Consider the following 18,330-nt stretch of genomic DNA (forward strand, 5'->3'; position numbering starts at 1 on the left):
GTGTTTACATATAAAACACCGATCAGAACATTGTTTAACGTTTATGTTTATATAAGTTTAAAGTTTATGTTTTGTTTTTAATAGATACATAATAATAAATTAGTCGCTTTTATTCTGAAAAACTCACCGGAAGTGGTGTTCTTGTTGTTTCTGTCCGACGTTGAGCTGCTGAGCGGAAGCGGAAGTCGTCATCGCTCAACAAACATCAACTGTCTGTTTCAGTGAGTTTCTGTTTTAAACAGTTAAAACAGTTAAAACACGAAAATAAAAGAAACAAATCGACGACAGAAAACCCGCCAAAACGTCCAAGATGGCGCAGGAAAACATCTTCTTCTTCGTTCCCAATCTGATCGGTGAGTTTAAATAACATGAAGCTAGTTAGCTTAGCATTAGCTTAGCTTAGCTTAGCATTAGCTTAGCTTAGCTTAGCTTAGCTTAGCATTAGCATTAGCATACAAACTGGAGGCTCCTGGGAGACAAGTCACCAGATCACATTCAGACAAGTACTGATTATAGTGAATATAGAAAACACAATGTTATCTACCTGTCTGTCTACCTGTCTATCTATCTATCTGTCTGTCTGTCTACCTGTCTGTCTGTCTACCTGTCTGTCTGTCTACCTGTCTATCTATCTATCTATTGATCTACTTCCGTTAACATTAAACTGAATTAAGTTTATTTTGTTTCTAGTTTTTGTTTCGTTTATTGTGAATTATTTGACATAAAACTCTCCAGTTCAGAAACTTTGTTCAGGTCTACATGTAGACCTGAGTTCAGGTCTCACATGTAGACCTGTGTTCAGGTCTCACATGTAGACCTGAGTTCAGGTCTCACATGTAGACCTGAGTTCAGGTCTCACATGTAGACCTGAGTTCAGGTCTACATGTAGACCTGAGTTCAGGTCTACATGTAGACCTGAGTTCAGTTCAAGTCTCTGAAAACCCAGGAGGTATTTACTGTCCAATCTGATGAAAGGATTCAGATTTATAATTCATTTAATAATAGTGAGACTAAAATATGAAACATGTTAAAGGAACAAGATCCTCATCAGAATCAGAAATACTTTTATACAAACATAAAGAAATGTAAGAAAATAGAAATAAAGGAGTATGTAACATGTAAATTCTGTACATGATGCTACAATATAATAACAATATATGTAGAGAAATAGAAGTAAATTATGAAATATGATATAAAATATATGTACAAATATTTCCATTAAGACATATATGCAATATATGACATATAACCACAGTTATATATATATATATATAACCACAGTGTGAATATGTAAATATAAAAATATAAAAGAAGTGGAGGATTTCTTGTCTTCTATTGTAAAGTGAATACCTGATTATCTTTGGTTAATATTTATCATCATTAGAACACAATTGATCAATTAAATTGTTACTGAAATATAAATCAAAATTCAGTCCTGTAATATAAACCCACTCATCATATACATGTCTTCCAACATTCAATGATGTTTTTAAATTCTTTATTTTATTTATGTTTCACAATACTGTGAAAAAGATAACATAACGAAACGTGCAATAAAGGCAGTAAAATAAGCAGTAATAAATAAGAATATGTATTATTTTCCCCACCAAAGAGAGGGTATAAATGTTTAAATAAAACTATCAGAGGTGGAAGAAGTACTCAGATCTTTGCTTAAGTAAAAGTACTAATACCCCAGTGTGAAAATACTCTGTTACAAGTATTAAACATTTAGTAAAAGTACAAAAGTACCAAAAGTAATAGTACTCATTGTGCAGAATAATCTATATTATAATATAGTATTCTAATGATTGATGCATTAATGTCTTCATCACTTTAACTTCACTTTATATACTGCTGCTTGTTTAATCTATAATAATACATCAGCATTTATTAGTTGGCTATATTTAGAAGTATTGGAAGTAGAAAATGTAAATACTCAAGGACACAGTACTTCAGAGTACCAGTACCAGTATCTGAGGTGTAACTTGTACTTTGTCCCTGCAGGTTACGCCCGTATCGTGTTGGCCCTGCTGTCCTTCTACCTGATGCCCTGCTGTCCGTGGCCCGCCATCTTATGCTACCTGCTCAGCTTTCTGCTGGACTTCTTCGACGGCCACGCCGCCCGGGCGTTCAATCAGTGTACGTACCCGTCACCTCGCTTTCAGTGACTCTTTTAAATCTCTCTGAACATTTCCCCGTCACCGTCCAGCGTCTCAGTCCAGACGAGAGAACATCTGAGCTGATAAACACACAGAAGGAATCTGACTCACTGTACTGAAACAGGAAAACATCAAACAGATAAAAACTACAACAACGAGAAGAAAAACTAAACATTCTGTTCCTACATGTTTCTTGATGTCTTCTTTCTTTCAGGCACTAAGTTCGGAGCCATGTTGGACATGCTGACGGACCGCTGTGCCACCATGTGTCTGCTGGTCAACCTGTCCCTGCTCTACCCGTCCTACACCATCCTGTTCCAGGTCAGCATGTGTTTGGACATCGCCAGCCACTGGCTGCACCTGCACAGGTACGTCTTCCCCAAGAGACGCCTCTCTCTCTCGCGCTCTCTCTCTCTCTCGCTCTCTCGCTCTCTCTCTCTCTCGCTCTCTCTCAGACAGAAGCACCACTTTAAATCTTGTGTATCTTTGAAATAAGTCATTAAGCATGAAAAAAGCACAAAAAAATGACTAATCGACTGAAGAATTCTTAGTCGACAAAGACCAAAACGATCGATTAGTTAACTAATACAAATTCTCTCTCTCTCTCTCTCTCTCTCTCTCTCTCTCTCTCTCTCTCTCTCTCTCTCTCTCTCTCTCTCTCTCCGCATGTATTCAGTCGTAGTAACTCCGTTAATCTGCTGCTCTCTTCATCTCTTCTCTTCTTTTTATTTTCTCAGCTCAACTATAAAAGGATCGACCAGCCACAAAACCATCGACCTCTCTGACAACCCCGTCCTCCGGATCTACTACACGCCCAATGTGAGCAACACACACACACACACACACACACACACACACACACACACACACAGAGATGCTGTACATCATGCTGTAAATCTAAAGAGAAGGAGAATGACTGTGAGTGTTTGTCTCCTGCAGGTGTTGTCTGTGATGTGCGCCGGGAACGAGCTCTTCTTCTGTCTCCTCTACCTCCTCCATCACATCGAGGAACCTGCAGGTAACATGTTCCTCCTGCTCAGCCTCTAATGGACGCAGCAGCTTCATATACAAACATCTCATGGTTCCAGATTAGCTAATATTGACATATTTCACTTATATTCTCACATATTTTTTTTATTTCATTTATATTTTTTACCTATTTTACTAATAATTTTAGGATCTTTTTCTGAATTTTTCTGACATTTTTTACATATTTTACTAATAATTTTCATTTTACCAATGATTTTCCTAAATTGTTTTGGACATTTTTCACTTATATTTCACATATTTTACTTATAACTGTCCTACATTTTTCGGATATTTTTCACATATTTTACTAATAATTTTCGGACATTTTTCGCATATTTTTCACATATTTATCTGACATTTTTCACGTTTTACTAATTATTTTCCCACATTTTTTCACATATTTTTAGTGACATTTTTCATTTATATTTTTCACATATTTTACTAATAATTTTTTGGTATATTTATGAATGTTTCTGACATTTTTCACATATTTTCCTAATAATTTTCTGACATTTTACCAATGATTTTCCTAAATTGTTTCGGATATTTTTCACAAATTTTTGGGACATTTTTTACCTATATTTTCACATATTTTACTCATAATTTTCTGACATTTTTCTGATATTTTTCATGTATTTTCTTTGGATATTTTTAAGAATGTTTCTGACATTTTTCACATAATTAACTAATACATTTCAGATATTTTTCACATATTTAATGTATTAGTAATAATGTTGAGTTGTGGACTGTTGGTTGGACTAAGCAAACATTGTGAAGGTGTCACTTTGACGCCATTTCTCACTATTTTCACTATTTTTAAAAACCAAACAATCAACTAATGGAGAAAATAATCAGCAGATTAATCCATATTGGAAATAATCATTAGTTAATAGCTCTAAATGATCTCCAGCTCAACCAACTACAGCAGTAAAATCCTGACTGAAAACAGTTTTACTGATTATACTGACATAGATTATTTTTACAGTGTGGTATTAGTACTTTTACTGCAATAAATGAACCTCCACTACTGTCTGTCTGTGCTGCAGCGTGGCTCTACTTTCTGTACTCCAGTCATAGTAACCATCTCTCTCTCGCTCTCTCTCTCTCTCTCTCTCTCTCTGTCTGTCTGTCTGTCTGTCTGTCTGTCTGTCTGTCTGTCTGTCTGTCTGTCTGTCTGTCTGTCTGTCTGTCTGTGCTGCAGCGTGGCTCTACTGGCTGCAGGGACTCTGCGGGACGATCTTCCTGCTGAAGACCGGCATCAGCCTCGTGCACCTCATCACCGCCTCCCAGAACATGGCCGCCCTCGACGCCGCCGAGCGAGAGCAGCACGTGAAGACGCAGTGAGAGAGAGAAGTGAGTGAATGAGTTAGTGTCAGACATTTTTTTTTTTACATTTTTCTCATAATTTTCAGACATTTTTCAGATATTTTTTGGACATTTTTCACATATTTTACTAAGAATTTTATTCTACAACTATTCATTATGAGCAAAATACCAATAATAATATAATAATAAAAAGTAACTAAAAACTGAGAAGTGTTGAAAGGTCTGTATATAGCCTCCAGAATAATATCAATATTTTTAATAAATGTCCGATGTTCTTTAACTCTGTGACTGGAACGTAACCATGATACACAAGAATTCCCAGTTTGTGTAAAATCCCATTTGCATGTTAGAAATATTTCTGTTTATTTTAAAGCCAAAAAACTCAGCGGTTCTTTCTCAAATATGAATATTTAACGCTCCAGTATGTCTTCTATGATATTAAATTTAATATGAGAGTTTCTTTTGTTATTTTCTGAAGTTTTATGGACCAAATTAATAAACGATTAAGCGAGATAATAATCGCTAAATGCAGCTCTAAAGTCATTAATAACCAGATTTTGGTCCGGGCTCTATATGACGAGGGAAATAAAGACGTGTGCAAAAGATTTCAAAAGAGCAGCATTAAAGGGACTATTTGTAACTTTCGGAATGTCTTGTTAACAGCGACACCTGTGGCCGTGAAATCAACGAAAGTCAGCGTCGGGCTCGCGCTTGTGCTCGCTCTACATAGACATGAAGGAGCATCGCTCAAAACATTGAGGCGACACACGTCAGCTAAAAGCACAATATCCCTCTATATTTCAGCTGCTTGGCAGTAATGTTAGCTGACCAGACGAAGGTCTCTCCATGAATCAATGCTGACACTGTGTTTGCTTCTCCTGCCTCAGCGCAGGCTTCAGCAGCGGGGCTCCGCAGCGAGAAACTCGTCTCCCTCCGCCCGCAGCCAGAGTGAACAGGGAAACACCGGCACCCGGTAGGTAATGAGACGACAACGTTTCGGAGCCCCGTCACTTCACAAGACACGGGAAACCTCTGTTGGTCTGGAGGAGCTGCAGCATTTATTTCTGCACAAATGTCCACTGTACATTCACTAGATATTCTCAGAGCTAAACTAACTCTTCTGCAGTGTGGAGTGAGCAGCATGCACGTGAGAGGTGGAGCGAGTACGTGAGAACGCGCGCGGTGTGTGAGTGAAGACAAGCAGGCAGAGGAGCGGGGACGCCGGCCACACGCGAGCGCGCATGTGTCCCCACCCGGTACATTTATACGCTTAGTTACAAAAGTTACAAACATTCCCTTTAAGGCCATTTGTGGAGAAAACGGCGGCTCTATAATTGCTGTTCTTATTAATCTCTGGAGATTCCTGCCAATATTTCCGTGTTGATTTAAATGGTGATTGTTGCACTAGAGGGAAGTCGGTCACTTTGTGCTTATTGGACATTTATAATGTTTGTTTTTCTTCGTGGTAGACGAGCCGTGTTTCCTTGTGACTTAGAAACAAATAGAGAGAGCACCAAGTATTATGGTTTGTACGTTTTGAAGTCACTGACCGCGTGTATGTGCTGCCCGAGTCCTGCTGTAAAGCCGTGTGTCGATGCGGAATGTGTGTTTAAATGTGTTGAATTATAAATATGTGTTTTTGATGGAAGTCATTTCCCAGAATGTATTGTAATAAAATAGGAAAATACAAATGTATATGATTACAGCAAAGCCAAGTTTAAATATTATATTTAAAGATTTAAAAGTGTAGTATTTACAATATTTGATGGTAATTATGTTTGGAGTGCCGGTGGTTTGATTTACGTTAAAAATAAAGACACTGAATACCAGATTTTTGTTTTTTCACTTCCAGCGTTCGTATGCAGATGAAGCTTAAATGATACACTCCTAAATCAAGTAGAGTGTTTTAGGATGTAGTGCTAATCATAGCAGTACAGTAATAAAATGCATGCTGAATTTATGAGTGCTTCTAACTGAATAGAAAACTATCATTGGTTGTGCTTATTATGATTAATATAATAAATTTAAATTGAGCCTGCATGAAATTTTATATTTTTTAAATGGAGTTTGGTGTAACCCAATCAGAACTGGACATCAGGTTAGAATCCATACGTCTTGGTGTATTGGACGCATGCCGAATTTATGAGTGCTTCTTACTGAATGGAATGGATATTTTTTTCTGATATTAGAAAAATCATCCGGTCACTTCCTGCGGCGTCGGCGTCCCGACGGGCGGAAATAAATCAGCTGACTTCCTGCCGTCACATGAGCCTCCATCGCCGCTGCAGGAGGCCGACCTCCGTGTGATCTGATGCTGTCTGTTGTTGTCACGTCTACCTCATTTGCACTGATAGTAAAAGAATGTTTGGGTGGATTCAATTAACGCATACTTCTCGTATGCAGGCTTAAATATTCTACTTTATTTCCCGTATTTGTGCAAATGTTCAGAGTGGAGGCTGGGAAATGTTTTTAAATGTCATCGTTACAGGACACGCTGGACTTTAATCCCACTGCAGGCGTTCAACATGTTGTATTGATCTGTGTTGATGGAGTCGATTGGCTGCTGCCCAGCGCTGTCGCTCCATCAACTCTCAAACCTCAAGAAAATGTTTGTGAGATTTCATTTTGCCAACTTTTTGTTTTTGTTTTTTTGTAAGCGTTATTTTGTGAATAGTTTCAGTGCTGATCATTCCGGAGTCGTTTTATCGTTTTGCCAATTAAAGCTGCACTCAGAAGAAGAACAGCAGAGAGAGAAAAGTAGAAGTAGATTCATCCTGTTTCTATTCTGTGAGCAGTTCACTGACGTCAGGATTTCTGTGTTTTCATGTCCTCAAAATTAAAGGAACATTTTGGGAAATTCTGCTGTCGGATGTTTAAGAAGTCTAAAGCAGCAATTAATTATTAATTTCATTATTCATTAATCTGCTGATTATTTTTATTTTTTGGTTGATAAAATGCATGAAAATATTCAGTTTGGTGCTGAAACAATTTAATTAATGGACAGAAAATAAATTGGCAACTGATTAAATTATTGATTTATCATTTTAGTCTTTTTTTTAAATTATTTAATTCCATAAGTTCTCTTTCCAGCTTCTCAAATGTGAGAATTTTCTGCCTTTCTTTGTTTTATTCTTTGTAAACAGAATATTTTTGGGGGGTTTTGGACAAAACAAGACGTTTTTTAAACATTTTATAAAGAAAATAATCGATTAGTTGAAGAAATAATCTGCAGGATAATCAATAATGAAAATCACTAGTTGCAGCTGTAGATTGTTGATCTGTTGTGGCTACTGGCTGTTATTGATTTCTTTATTAATCGATTAATTAATTGGTTCATAAAATAGTCTTTAAGTGTCTTGTTTTGTCCGACCGACCAACTGATATTCAGTTTAGAGCTGAAACAATTTAATTATTGGACAGAAAATAAATTGGCAATTGATTTCATTATTGATTTATCATTTAAGTATTTTTTTTTTTATTAAATTTGAATGCCAAAAATACTGTTTTTCAAATGTGAAAATGTTCTGCTTTAATTGTATCTATTAATTGAAGAAATAATCTGCAGGTTAATTGATGATGAAAATCACTAGATTGTTGATCTGTTGTGGCTACTGGCTGTTATTGATTTCTCAATTAATCGATTAATTGCTTCATAAAATAGTCTGTAAATGACCCAACTATATTCAGTTTATTGTCACATAAAACAGAGAAAAGAGGAAAATTCTTACAAGAACTGTTTTATTATCAACTTAATTAATTGCTGATGTTGATTTAAGTTATTTATCAACCAATTATTTCAGCTCTAATTATTGTTTTATCAGATTTAGACATTCAGTGTTGCAGAAACTGTTCTCTGTGGTGCGTTAAAGGGTAGTTTGACATTTGAAAACTGAAACACATGAAGCAAATTTTCATCCAGAAGAAAAATCAAACAAATGTTGACAAAAAGATGAATTTACCTGTTTTTTTAAATGTTTTTTCCCATGTTCATTTGTCTGTGACTCGATGGCAAAACAAGCACATTTCCCAAAATGTTCTTCCTTTAATTAATAGTTTAATTAATTAATTTCTTTCCATGTGGGTCCATAACGTTTCCTGGTGCAGTTTAAAGGCAGGAAGCGGCTTCAGAAACACGCCCGACTGTCCTGTTTGTGTGTTTGTGGCCAGCAGGTTGATAGACTGACAGGAAGGATGAAGAGGATGAAGATGATGAGAGTCTGTGTCGAGCAGGATGGATGTGTGATGGATGGATTTAAAACTGTTTTTACAGCAGGAGGACGAGTTTCAAATGTTCAGGTTCAAAATGTTCGGAGGAGAATCGAGTTGTACAGAAATGTAACGAAATAATTTTGGAGAAAATAAATGAACAAAAACAGACGCGTTGGTTTTGTTTTCATTGCTTCTCATGTTGAGTTCATGTCCGTCAGGGTTTTATTTACAGTATTTATGCCTGTAAATAGGGAAACAATTATAGAACGGTTCTTTAATAATATTTAGAATGATTATAACTAAAGAGTTGTACATTTTTATTGATGATTTTGTCACAATTCTTGTCTTTTAGGGTTCCTGGTAGCTTTACACTTTGACTTTTTGAGCTGAAGAACAGATCTGACTATATTTATTTTTAATGTGTTTTGCTGCATTTAATGACATATTTATTTATTTATTGAGTAATTTATTTATTTATTTTAGATTTTGGCAGGTTCCATCCTCCATACCTGGAGTGCCCTGCCAGAATAATTATAGTCTTTTCCAATTGATAATAATAATAATAATAATCAATTAATACCTTGAGATCCATTGTATCAGAAACAAAACACAATCTCTGTGTTGTCCAAAAATAAATAAATAAAATAAGAGATTGATCCTTTAATATTCAGATCAGCTATTGTTCATGTGTGATAAATTGAGTGTGAGTATTTTTTATTTTATTTTATCATTAATTCATTTTATTCTTTTATTTTCTTGTCTTGGAGAAAACGGACTTCCGGTGACCTCAGAGAATAGAAACCTGAAAATAAAAGCTCTTCAGTCTGTTTCTGGGGGGAAGGTATTAAAGGGGAGGCACGCTGTGAGTCATGCGTGACGTCACGACCCAACCAACCGGAGCTGCGCTGTCGTCACTGAAACCGGAAATAGAGGATTTTGTCTTGTAAAATAAAAGCACATCGTGAACGTCACTCAACTAGATCTGAAAACAGCCAGTGATGGAGGAAATATAACAGAGCCTTTACTTCAGTAAAAGTACCACAATACCACAAAGTAAAAATACTCTGTTACAGTAAAAGTCCTGCATTAAAAAAGTTACTTCAGTAAAAGTTATTTAACTTAATCAGGAAAATGTAGTTAAAGTATTATTAATTATTAAAATGTTCCCTGTGACTGTAAACGTTTTCTTTCCCTCTGAGATATAGAAATAGAAAGTACCTCACGGTAAATTACTTGAGTTAAAGTACTTTTGTACTTTTACTTTTAGTTACATTCCACCGCTGAAAATAGACAATAGTTTATGACAGTGATGTTTTTAAAAGGTCTAGTCCGCGGGTCAGAAGTCAACAACCTGCGGCTCTTCAGCTCCTCTCCAGCGGCTCCCTGTGGATTTATAAACATGGAAATGGATAACTGTTTTTTTGTTTATATTTTCATTTTTATTTATCATTGTTGTAGGTCTATGGTACGACGGTACGACGGAGTATTAGGGCCACATTGAGGAAAAAAAATTAATCTGAGATTTAGAGAATAAAGTCATAATATTATAAAGTAGTAATTTTACGTGTTATTTTCTTTTTTTCTCGTAAAGTTATGACTTTATTCTGTAAATCTCAGATGTTTTTTCCCTCAATGTGGCCCTAATACTCCGTAGTACATTGTCTCTGTGGCCCTCACTGCATTAGACTTATATACTATATACTTAGACTATAAACTGTGTTACCTTCATCACAATGATCACATGTTTTGCAGCTACGGACAGGTTTTTTATATTTATTTATTTGTTGTCTAAAATGTCTCTTTAGATAGTAAAGGTTGCTGACCCCTGCTCTATACTGATACTATGAACATACTATGACAAGCAACAAACATACATATTTTATAAGCTCGTCATAGAAGCTTCAAAGTGATTATTGATCATCAAAACAGATCCAACTCATCTACTAATCAATTAATCGACTAACTTTTCAGCTCTAAAAATAACATAAATACATTGTTCAGTGTTTACATATAAAACACCGATCAGAACATTGTTTAACGTTTATGTTTATATAAGTTTAAAGTTTATGTTTTGTTTTTAATAGATACATAATAATAAATTAGTCGCTTTTATTCTGAAAAACTCACCGGAAGTGGTGTTCTTGTTGTTTCTGTCCGACGTTGAGCTGCTGAGCGGAAGCGGAAGTCGTCATCGCTCAACAAACATCAACTGTCTGTTTCAGTGAGTTTCTGTTTTAAACAGTTAAAACAGTTAAAACACGAAAATAAAAGAAACAAATCGACGACAGAAAACCCGCCAAAACGTCCAAGATGGCGCAGGAAAACATCTTCTTCTTCGTTCCCAATCTGATCGGTGAGTTTAAATAACATGAAGCTAGTTAGCTTAGCATTAGCTTAGCTTAGCTTAGCTTAGCTTAGCATTAGCATTAGCATACAAACTGGAGGCTCCTGGGAGACAAGTCACCAGATCACATTCAGACAAGTACTGATTATAGTGAATATAGAAAACACAATGTTATCTACCTGTCTGTCTACCTGTCTATCTGTCTACCTGTCTGTCTGTCTACCTGTCTTTCTATCTATCTATTGATCTACTTCCGTTAACATTAAACTGAATTAAGTTTATTTTGTTTCTAGTTTTTGTTTCGTTTATTGTGAATTATTTGACATAAAACTCTCCAGTTCAGAAACTTTGTTCAGGTCTACATGTAGACCTGAGTTCAGGTCTCACATGTAGACCTGAGTTCAGGTCTCACATGTAGACCTGAGTTCAGGTCTCACATGTAGACCTGAGTTCAGGTCTCACATGTAGACCTGAGTTCAGGTCTACATGTAGACCTGAGTTCAGGTCTCACATGTAGACCTGAGTTCAGGTCTACATGTAGACCTGAGTTCAGTTCAAGTCTCTGAAAACCCAGGAGGTATTTACTGTCCAATCTGATGAAAGGATTCAGATTTATAATTCATTTAATAATAGTGAGACTAAAATATGAAACATGTTAAAGGAACAAGATCCTCATCAGAATCAGAAATACTTTTATACAAACATAAAGAAATGTAAGAAAATAGAAATAAAGGAGTATGTAACATGTAAATTCTGTACATGATGCTACAATATAATAACAATATATGTAGAGAAATAGAAGTAAATAATACAAATAAGAAATGAGAATATAAGAAGTATGTACACATATTTACATATTTAATTATTTATTTCTTGTCTTCTATTGTAAAGTGAATACCTGGTTATCTTTGGTTAATATTTGTCATCATTATAACACAATTTATCAATTAAATTGTTACTGAAATATAAATAAAAACTAAGATTAGCTTCAGTCCTGTAATATAAACCCACTCATCATATACATTTCTTCCAAGATTCATTGATTTTTTAAAATTCTTTATTTTATTTATGCAACACAATACTGTGAATAAGATAAATATATATAATAAAAGTAGTAAAATAAGCAGTAATAAATAAGAATATGCACTATTTACCCCCACTAAAGAGAGGGTTTAAATAAATAAATTATTCGATCAGAGGTAAAAGAAGTACTCAGATCAGTGTGGAAATACTCTGTTACAGGTATTACAATTTTAGTAAAAGTACAAAAGTATAATGTACTTAAAGTACCAAAAGTAAAAGTACTCATTCTGCAGAATAGTCTATATTATATTATAGTATTCTAATGATTGATGCATTAATGTCTTCATCATTTAAATGTTGCAGCTGGTAAATATGAAGCTACTTTTAATGACTTTATATACCGCTGCTAGTTTAATCTATAATAATATATCAACATTTATTAGTTTATTAGATTTTATATTAATAACCTAAATATGCTAAGTAATTAAAGTTTTCAGATAAATATAAAAAGTACAGTATTTCCTTCTGAGATGTAGCGGAGTAGAAGTAGAAAGTAGCAGAAAATGTAAATACTCAAGGACACAGTACTTCAGAGTACCAGTACCAGTATCTGAGGTGTAACTTGTACTTTGTCCCTGCAGGTTACGCCCGTATCGTGTTGGCCCTGCTGTCCTTCTACCTGATGCCCTGCTGTCCGTGGCCCGCCATCTTCTGCTACCTGCTCAGCGCTCTGCTGGACGCCTTCGACGGCCACGCCGCCCGGGCGCTCAATCAGTGTACGTACCCGTCACCTCGCTTTCAGTGACTCTTTTAAATCTCTCTGAACATTTCCCCGTCACCGTCCAGCGTCTCAGTCCAGACGAGAGAACATCTGAGCTGATAAACACACAGAAGGAATCTGACTCACTGTACTGAAACAGGAAAACATCAAACAGATAAAATCATCAAGAGAAGAAAAACTAAACATTCTGTTCCTACATGTTTCTTGATGTCTTCTTTCTTTCAGCCACTAAGTTCGGAGCCATGATGGACATGCTGACGGACCGCTGTGCCACCATGTGTCTGCTGGTCAACCTGTCCCTGCTCTACCCGTCCTACACCATCCTGTTCCAGGTCAGCATGTGTTTGGACATCGCCAGCCACTGGCTGCACCTGCACAGGTACGTCTTCCCCAAGAGACGCCTCTCTCTCTCGCGCTCTCTCTCTCTCTCGCTCTCTCGCTCTCTCTCTCTCTCTCTCTCTCTCTCTCTCTCGCTCTCTCGCTCTCTCGCTCTCTCTCTCTCTCTCTCTCTCTCGCTCTCTCTCTCTCTCGCTCGCTCTCTCGCTCTCTCGCTCTCTCTCTCTCTCTCTCTCTCTCGCTCTCTCGCTCTCTCTCGCTCTCTCGCTCTCTCTCTCTCTCTCTCTCTCTCTCTCTCTCTCTCTCCGCATGTATTCAGTAGTAGTAACTCCGTTAATCTGCTGCTCTCTTCATCTGTTTTCTTCTGTTGTTTTTTATTTTCTCAGCTCAACAATAAAAGGATCGACCAGCCACAAAACCATCGACCTATCCGGCAACCCCGTCCTCCGAATCTACTACACGTCCAAGGTGAGCAGCACACACACACACACACACACACACACACACACACACACACACACACACACACACACACACACAGAGAGATGCTGTACATCATGCTGTAAATCTAAAGAGAAGGAGAATGACTGTGAGTGTTTGTCTCCTGCAGCCTGTGCTATTTGTGATGTGCGCCGGGAACGAGCTCTTCTTCTGTCTCCTCTACCTCCTCCATCACATCGAAGAACCTGCAGGTAACATGTTCCTCCTGCTCAGCCTCTAATGGACGCAGCAGCTTCATATACAAACATCTCATGGTTCCAGATTAGCTAATATTGACATATTTCACTTATATTCTCACATATTTTACTAATACGTTTCCCAAAAACTTTGGATATTTTTTGGACATTTTTCACATATTTTTCACATATTCTTTTGGACGTTTTTCACATATTTTACTAATAATTTTTCGCATATTTTTCATATAGTTATCTGACATTTTTCACGTTTTACTAATTATTTTCCTACATTTCTTCACATATTTATTGGACATTTTTCATTTATATGTTTCACATATTTTACTAATAATTTTTATTTTACTAATGATTTTCCTAAATTGTTTTGGATATTTTTCACACATTTTGTGGACATTTTTCACTTATATTTTTCACATATTTTACTAATATTCTTTGGCTATTTTTCGCATATTTTTCATATATTTATCTGACATTTTTCACGTCTTACTAATTATTTTCCTACATTTTTTCACATATTTTTAGTGACATTTTTCATTTATATTTTTCACATATTTTACTAATAACTTTCTGACATTTTACCAATGATTTTCCTAAATTGTTTCGGATATTTTTCCCAGATTTTTTGGACATTTTTTACTTATATTTTCAAAGATTTTACTAATAATTTTTCGGACATTTTTCCAATATTTTCTTTTTACATATTTTGCTAATAAGTTTTGGAAATTTTTGCTTATATTTTTCACATATTTTATTAATAGTTTTTGGACATTTTTCACATATTTTTCATGTATTTTCTTTGGATATTTTTATGAATGTTTCATTTTTCACATTAACTAACAAATTTCACTGGCTCTACTGTCTGTACTCCAGTCATAGTAACCCCCTCTCTCTTTTTCTGTCTGTCTGTCGGTCTGTCTGTCTGTGCTGCAGCGTGGCTCTACTGGCTGCAGGGACTCTGCGGGACGATCTGCCTGCTGAAGACCGGCATCAGCCTCGTGCACCTCATCACCGCCTCCCAGAACATGGCCGCCCTCGACGCCGCTGAGCGAGAGCAGCACGTGAAGACGCAGTGAGAGAGAGAAGTGAGTGAATGAATGAGTGAGTGAGAGCTTCAGCAACAAATCCACCACGGCTTTTATTTATTTTTTGTATTATTATTTTAAGGGTGTTAACGGTAGACTTTGTGCGCTTGAATAAGACGTGAAACACGACACTTGAGTTTATCAGACGACTTCAGAAAGACAGAAAGATTTATGACCAAACGTCTCAAGATTAGACGTGAATCTGAACGAGCTGCTGGATTATTTATTTACCACAGACGAGTTCAGCAGTTACAGCTGATTCCCCTGTGCTCTGATGTATTTCACACTCGGGTGATATGATAGTAAATACAGTGAGAATTATATAGCACAACATAAACTGAGACCACGATATGAACAGTCGGTATGAGTTTGTCCTCTCGTGTATTATCACGTTTCAGTCACAGATTTGGTTCATGTCCACATGGGTGACGCAACAGAATTGTTTTATTTCTCCTTATTTATTTATATATATATGTATATATATAAAAATATACATACAGTGTATATGTATATATATTTTATTTTTTTCCCATATTTTTCTCAGAATTTTCAGACACTTTTCAGATTTTTTTGAAATTTTTCCCCTTATATTTTCCCATATTTTACTAAGAATTTTCAGACATTTTTCAGATATTTTTTGGACATTTTCAACATATTTAATTTATTTTTTAGAATTTTATACTACAACAACTATTCATTATGAGCAAAATACCAATAATAATATAATAATAAAAAGTAACTAAAAACTGAGAAGTGTTGAAAGGTCTGTATATAGCCTCCAGAATAATATCAATATTTTTAATAAATGTCCGATGTTCTTTAACTCTGTGACTGGAACGTAACCATGATACACAAGAAGCACAAATTCTAAAACGTTGTGACTGTTACACAACTTCATTTATCTGAACTTGTTGTTTTCATGATCTTGTCTTTAAATGATCTTCTTAAAGTCTAATAAACATCCAGTTGTTTATCAGTCAAAGACTTTAAATAGTTAAATAAATAAATCTGTAGAGGCCAGAAACAGGAAGTGAACAACAACAAACGTGTTAATGAGTTCAGTTTTACTCGTCTGAAGATAAAATACATGAAAAAGACAATCGGACAAACACGACTATCAAATGTATTTATTTCAAGTATTCTGCAAATGTTGTTAAAACTAAATTAAATATATTGTGAGATCAACAGAAGCTGAAAATGATTACTGATAAATATTTTAAATATTGGAAACCAGAACATCCAGTATGACAAAAACCACAGTGTGCTTTACATTTAAGAGAGAAGACATGACGCGTATTTACAGCAGGAGCCACCCTTTATGGCTTTATTAATGCTGAATAAATATTCCAATAATGCTTTATAGGTCCGTTATCAACCACTAATTCAAAACATCTGGATTGCCAGTTTGTGTAAAATCCCATCTGCGTGTTAGAAATGTTTCTGTTTATTTTAAAGCCAAAAAACTCAGCGGTTCTTTCTCAAATATGAATATTTAACGCTCCAGTATGTCTTCTATGATATTAAATTTAATATGAGAGTTTCTTTTGTTATTTTCTGAAGTTTTATGGACCAAATTAATAAACGATTAAGCGAGATAATAATCGCTAAATGCAGCTCTAAAGTCATTAATAACCAGATTTTGGTCCGGGCTCTATATGACGAGGGAAATAAAGACGTGTGCAAAAGATTTTAAAAGAGCAGCATTAAAGCCATTTGTTTGACTGATAAACACTTAATAATAAAGGGTGAATTATTAGAAAGTGGTGTCTGAACTGCTGCCGTTGCTTCAGTCGACATTTAAAACAAATTGTTGGTAACTTCGTGGAGAAAACGGCGGCTCTATAATTGCTGTTCTTATTAATCTCTGGAGATTCCTGCCAATATTTCCGTGTTGATTTAAATGGTGATTGTTGCACTAGAGGGAAGTCGGTCACTTTGTGCTTATTGGACATTTATAATGTTTGTTTTTCTTCGTGGTAGACGAGCCGTGTTTCCTTGTGACTTAGAAACAAATAGAGAGAGCACCAAGTATTATGGTTTGTACGTTTTGAAGTCACTGACCGCGTGTATGTGCTGCCCGAGTCCTGCTGTAAAGCCGTGTGTCGATGCAGAATGTGTGTTTAAATGTGTTGAATTATAAATATGTGTTTTTGATGGAAGTCATTTCCCAGAATGTATTGTAATAAAATAGGAAAATACAAATGTATATGATTACAGCAAAGCCAAGTTTAAATATTATATTTAAAGATTTAAAAGTGTAGTATTTACAATATTTGATGGTAATTATGTTTGGAGTGCCGGTGGTTTGATTTACGTTAAAAATAAAGACACTGAATACCAGATTTTTGTTTTTTCACTTCCAGCGTTCGTATGCAGATGAAGCTTAAATGATACACTCCTAAATCAAGTAGAGTGTTTTAGGATGTAGTGCTAATCATAGCAGTAAAGTAATAAAATGCATGCTGAATTTATGAGTGCTTCTAACTGAATAGAAAACTATCATTGGTTGTGCTTATTATGATTAATATAATAAATTTAAATTGAGCCTGCATGAAATTTTATATTTTTTAAATGGAGTTTGGTGTAACCCAATCAGAACTGGACATCAGGTTAGAATCCATACGTCTTGGTGTATTGGACGCATGCCGAATTTATGAGTGCTTCTTACTGAATGGAAAAATATGATTACCCCTGCTTATTATGGTTATTATAATTAATTTAAGGTAAGCATGCATCAAATTTAATATTGTTTTGAATGGAGTTTGGCGTAACAGACTCCAGCAGTCGCAGTGTACTTTTGGGGGTGAAAATATTAAAAGTTTACATATTTTAGCAATAAAATACGTCTTGGTGTATTGGACGCACGCATGCCAAATTTATGAATGCTTCTTACTGAATGGAAAAATATCTTTATTTGTGATTATTATGGTTATCATAATGCATTTAAAGCAAGCCTGCATTAAATATTAGATTTTTTTTAATGGAGTTTGGTGTAACCCAATCAAAAATGGACATCATGTTACCATTAGTTGCAGTGTACTTTTAGGGGGGAAATAATTAAAAGTTAACATATTTTAGTAATAAATGCATGCCGAATTTATTAGTGTTTATTACTGAATGGACAAATATAATTGCCCCTGCTTATTATGGTTATTGTAACGACTTTAAGACAAGCATGCATGACATTTTAGACTTTTTTGAATGGAGTTTGGTGCAACTCAATCAAAAATGAACATCATGTTACAAGCAGTTGCACAGTGTACTTTTGGGGGGTAAATAATTAAAAGTCAACTGTCTTGGTATATTGTAAGTATGCCGAATTTATGAGTGCTTCTTACTGAATGGA

General features: G+C 35.5%; 2 protein-coding genes across 2 annotated transcripts; both read left to right on the forward strand.

The window, feature by feature from the left end:
• Positions 1-143: 143 nt before the first annotated feature.
• Positions 144-4,577, forward strand: LOC141781343 (CDP-diacylglycerol--inositol 3-phosphatidyltransferase-like). The gene is made up of 6 exons (XM_074657031.1): positions 144-353; positions 2,005-2,139; positions 2,374-2,527; positions 2,897-2,978; positions 3,099-3,177; positions 4,390-4,577. Exons 1-6 carry the CDS (start codon positions 311-313, stop codon positions 4,530-4,532), a joined length of 636 nt encoding a protein of 211 aa, XP_074513132.1. The 5' UTR covers positions 144-310; the 3' UTR covers positions 4,533-4,577.
• A 6,298-nt stretch (positions 4,578-10,875) lies between these two features.
• cdipt (CDP-diacylglycerol--inositol 3-phosphatidyltransferase (phosphatidylinositol synthase)) lies at positions 10,876-17,326 on the forward strand. The gene is made up of 6 exons (XM_074657036.1): positions 10,876-11,076; positions 12,732-12,866; positions 13,097-13,250; positions 13,594-13,675; positions 13,818-13,899; positions 14,833-17,326. Exons 1-6 carry the CDS (start codon positions 11,034-11,036, stop codon positions 14,973-14,975), a joined length of 639 nt encoding a protein of 212 aa, XP_074513137.1. The 5' UTR covers positions 10,876-11,033; the 3' UTR covers positions 14,976-17,326.
• The last annotated feature ends 1,004 nt before the right edge of the window (positions 17,327-18,330 follow it).

Source organism: Sebastes fasciatus, chromosome 13 (assembly GCF_043250625.1).
Source record: "Sebastes fasciatus isolate fSebFas1 chromosome 13, fSebFas1.pri, whole genome shotgun sequence".
Classification (NCBI taxonomy): Eukaryota; Metazoa; Chordata; class Actinopteri; order Perciformes; family Sebastidae; genus Sebastes; species Sebastes fasciatus.

Bases quoted from the DNA above. Each gene is read 5' to 3' on its own strand.
- LOC141781343 (XM_074657031.1), top strand. From the start codon at position 311: ATGGCGCAGGAAAACATCTTCTTCTTCGTTCCCAATCTGATCG. The intron at 2,140-2,373 runs GTACGTACCCGT...TCTTTCTTTCAG, and splicing joins CGCCCGGGCGTTCAATCAGT to GCACTAAGTTCGGAGCCATG. The intron at 2,979-3,098 runs GTGAGCAACACA...TGTCTCCTGCAG, and splicing joins GGATCTACTACACGCCCAAT to GTGTTGTCTGTGATGTGCGC.
- cdipt (XM_074657036.1), top strand. From the start codon at position 11,034: ATGGCGCAGGAAAACATCTTCTTCTTCGTTCCCAATCTGATCG. The intron at 13,676-13,817 runs GTGAGCAGCACA...TGTCTCCTGCAG, and splicing joins GAATCTACTACACGTCCAAG to CCTGTGCTATTTGTGATGTG. The intron at 13,900-14,832 runs GTAACATGTTCC...TCTGTGCTGCAG, and splicing joins TCACATCGAAGAACCTGCAG to CGTGGCTCTACTGGCTGCAG.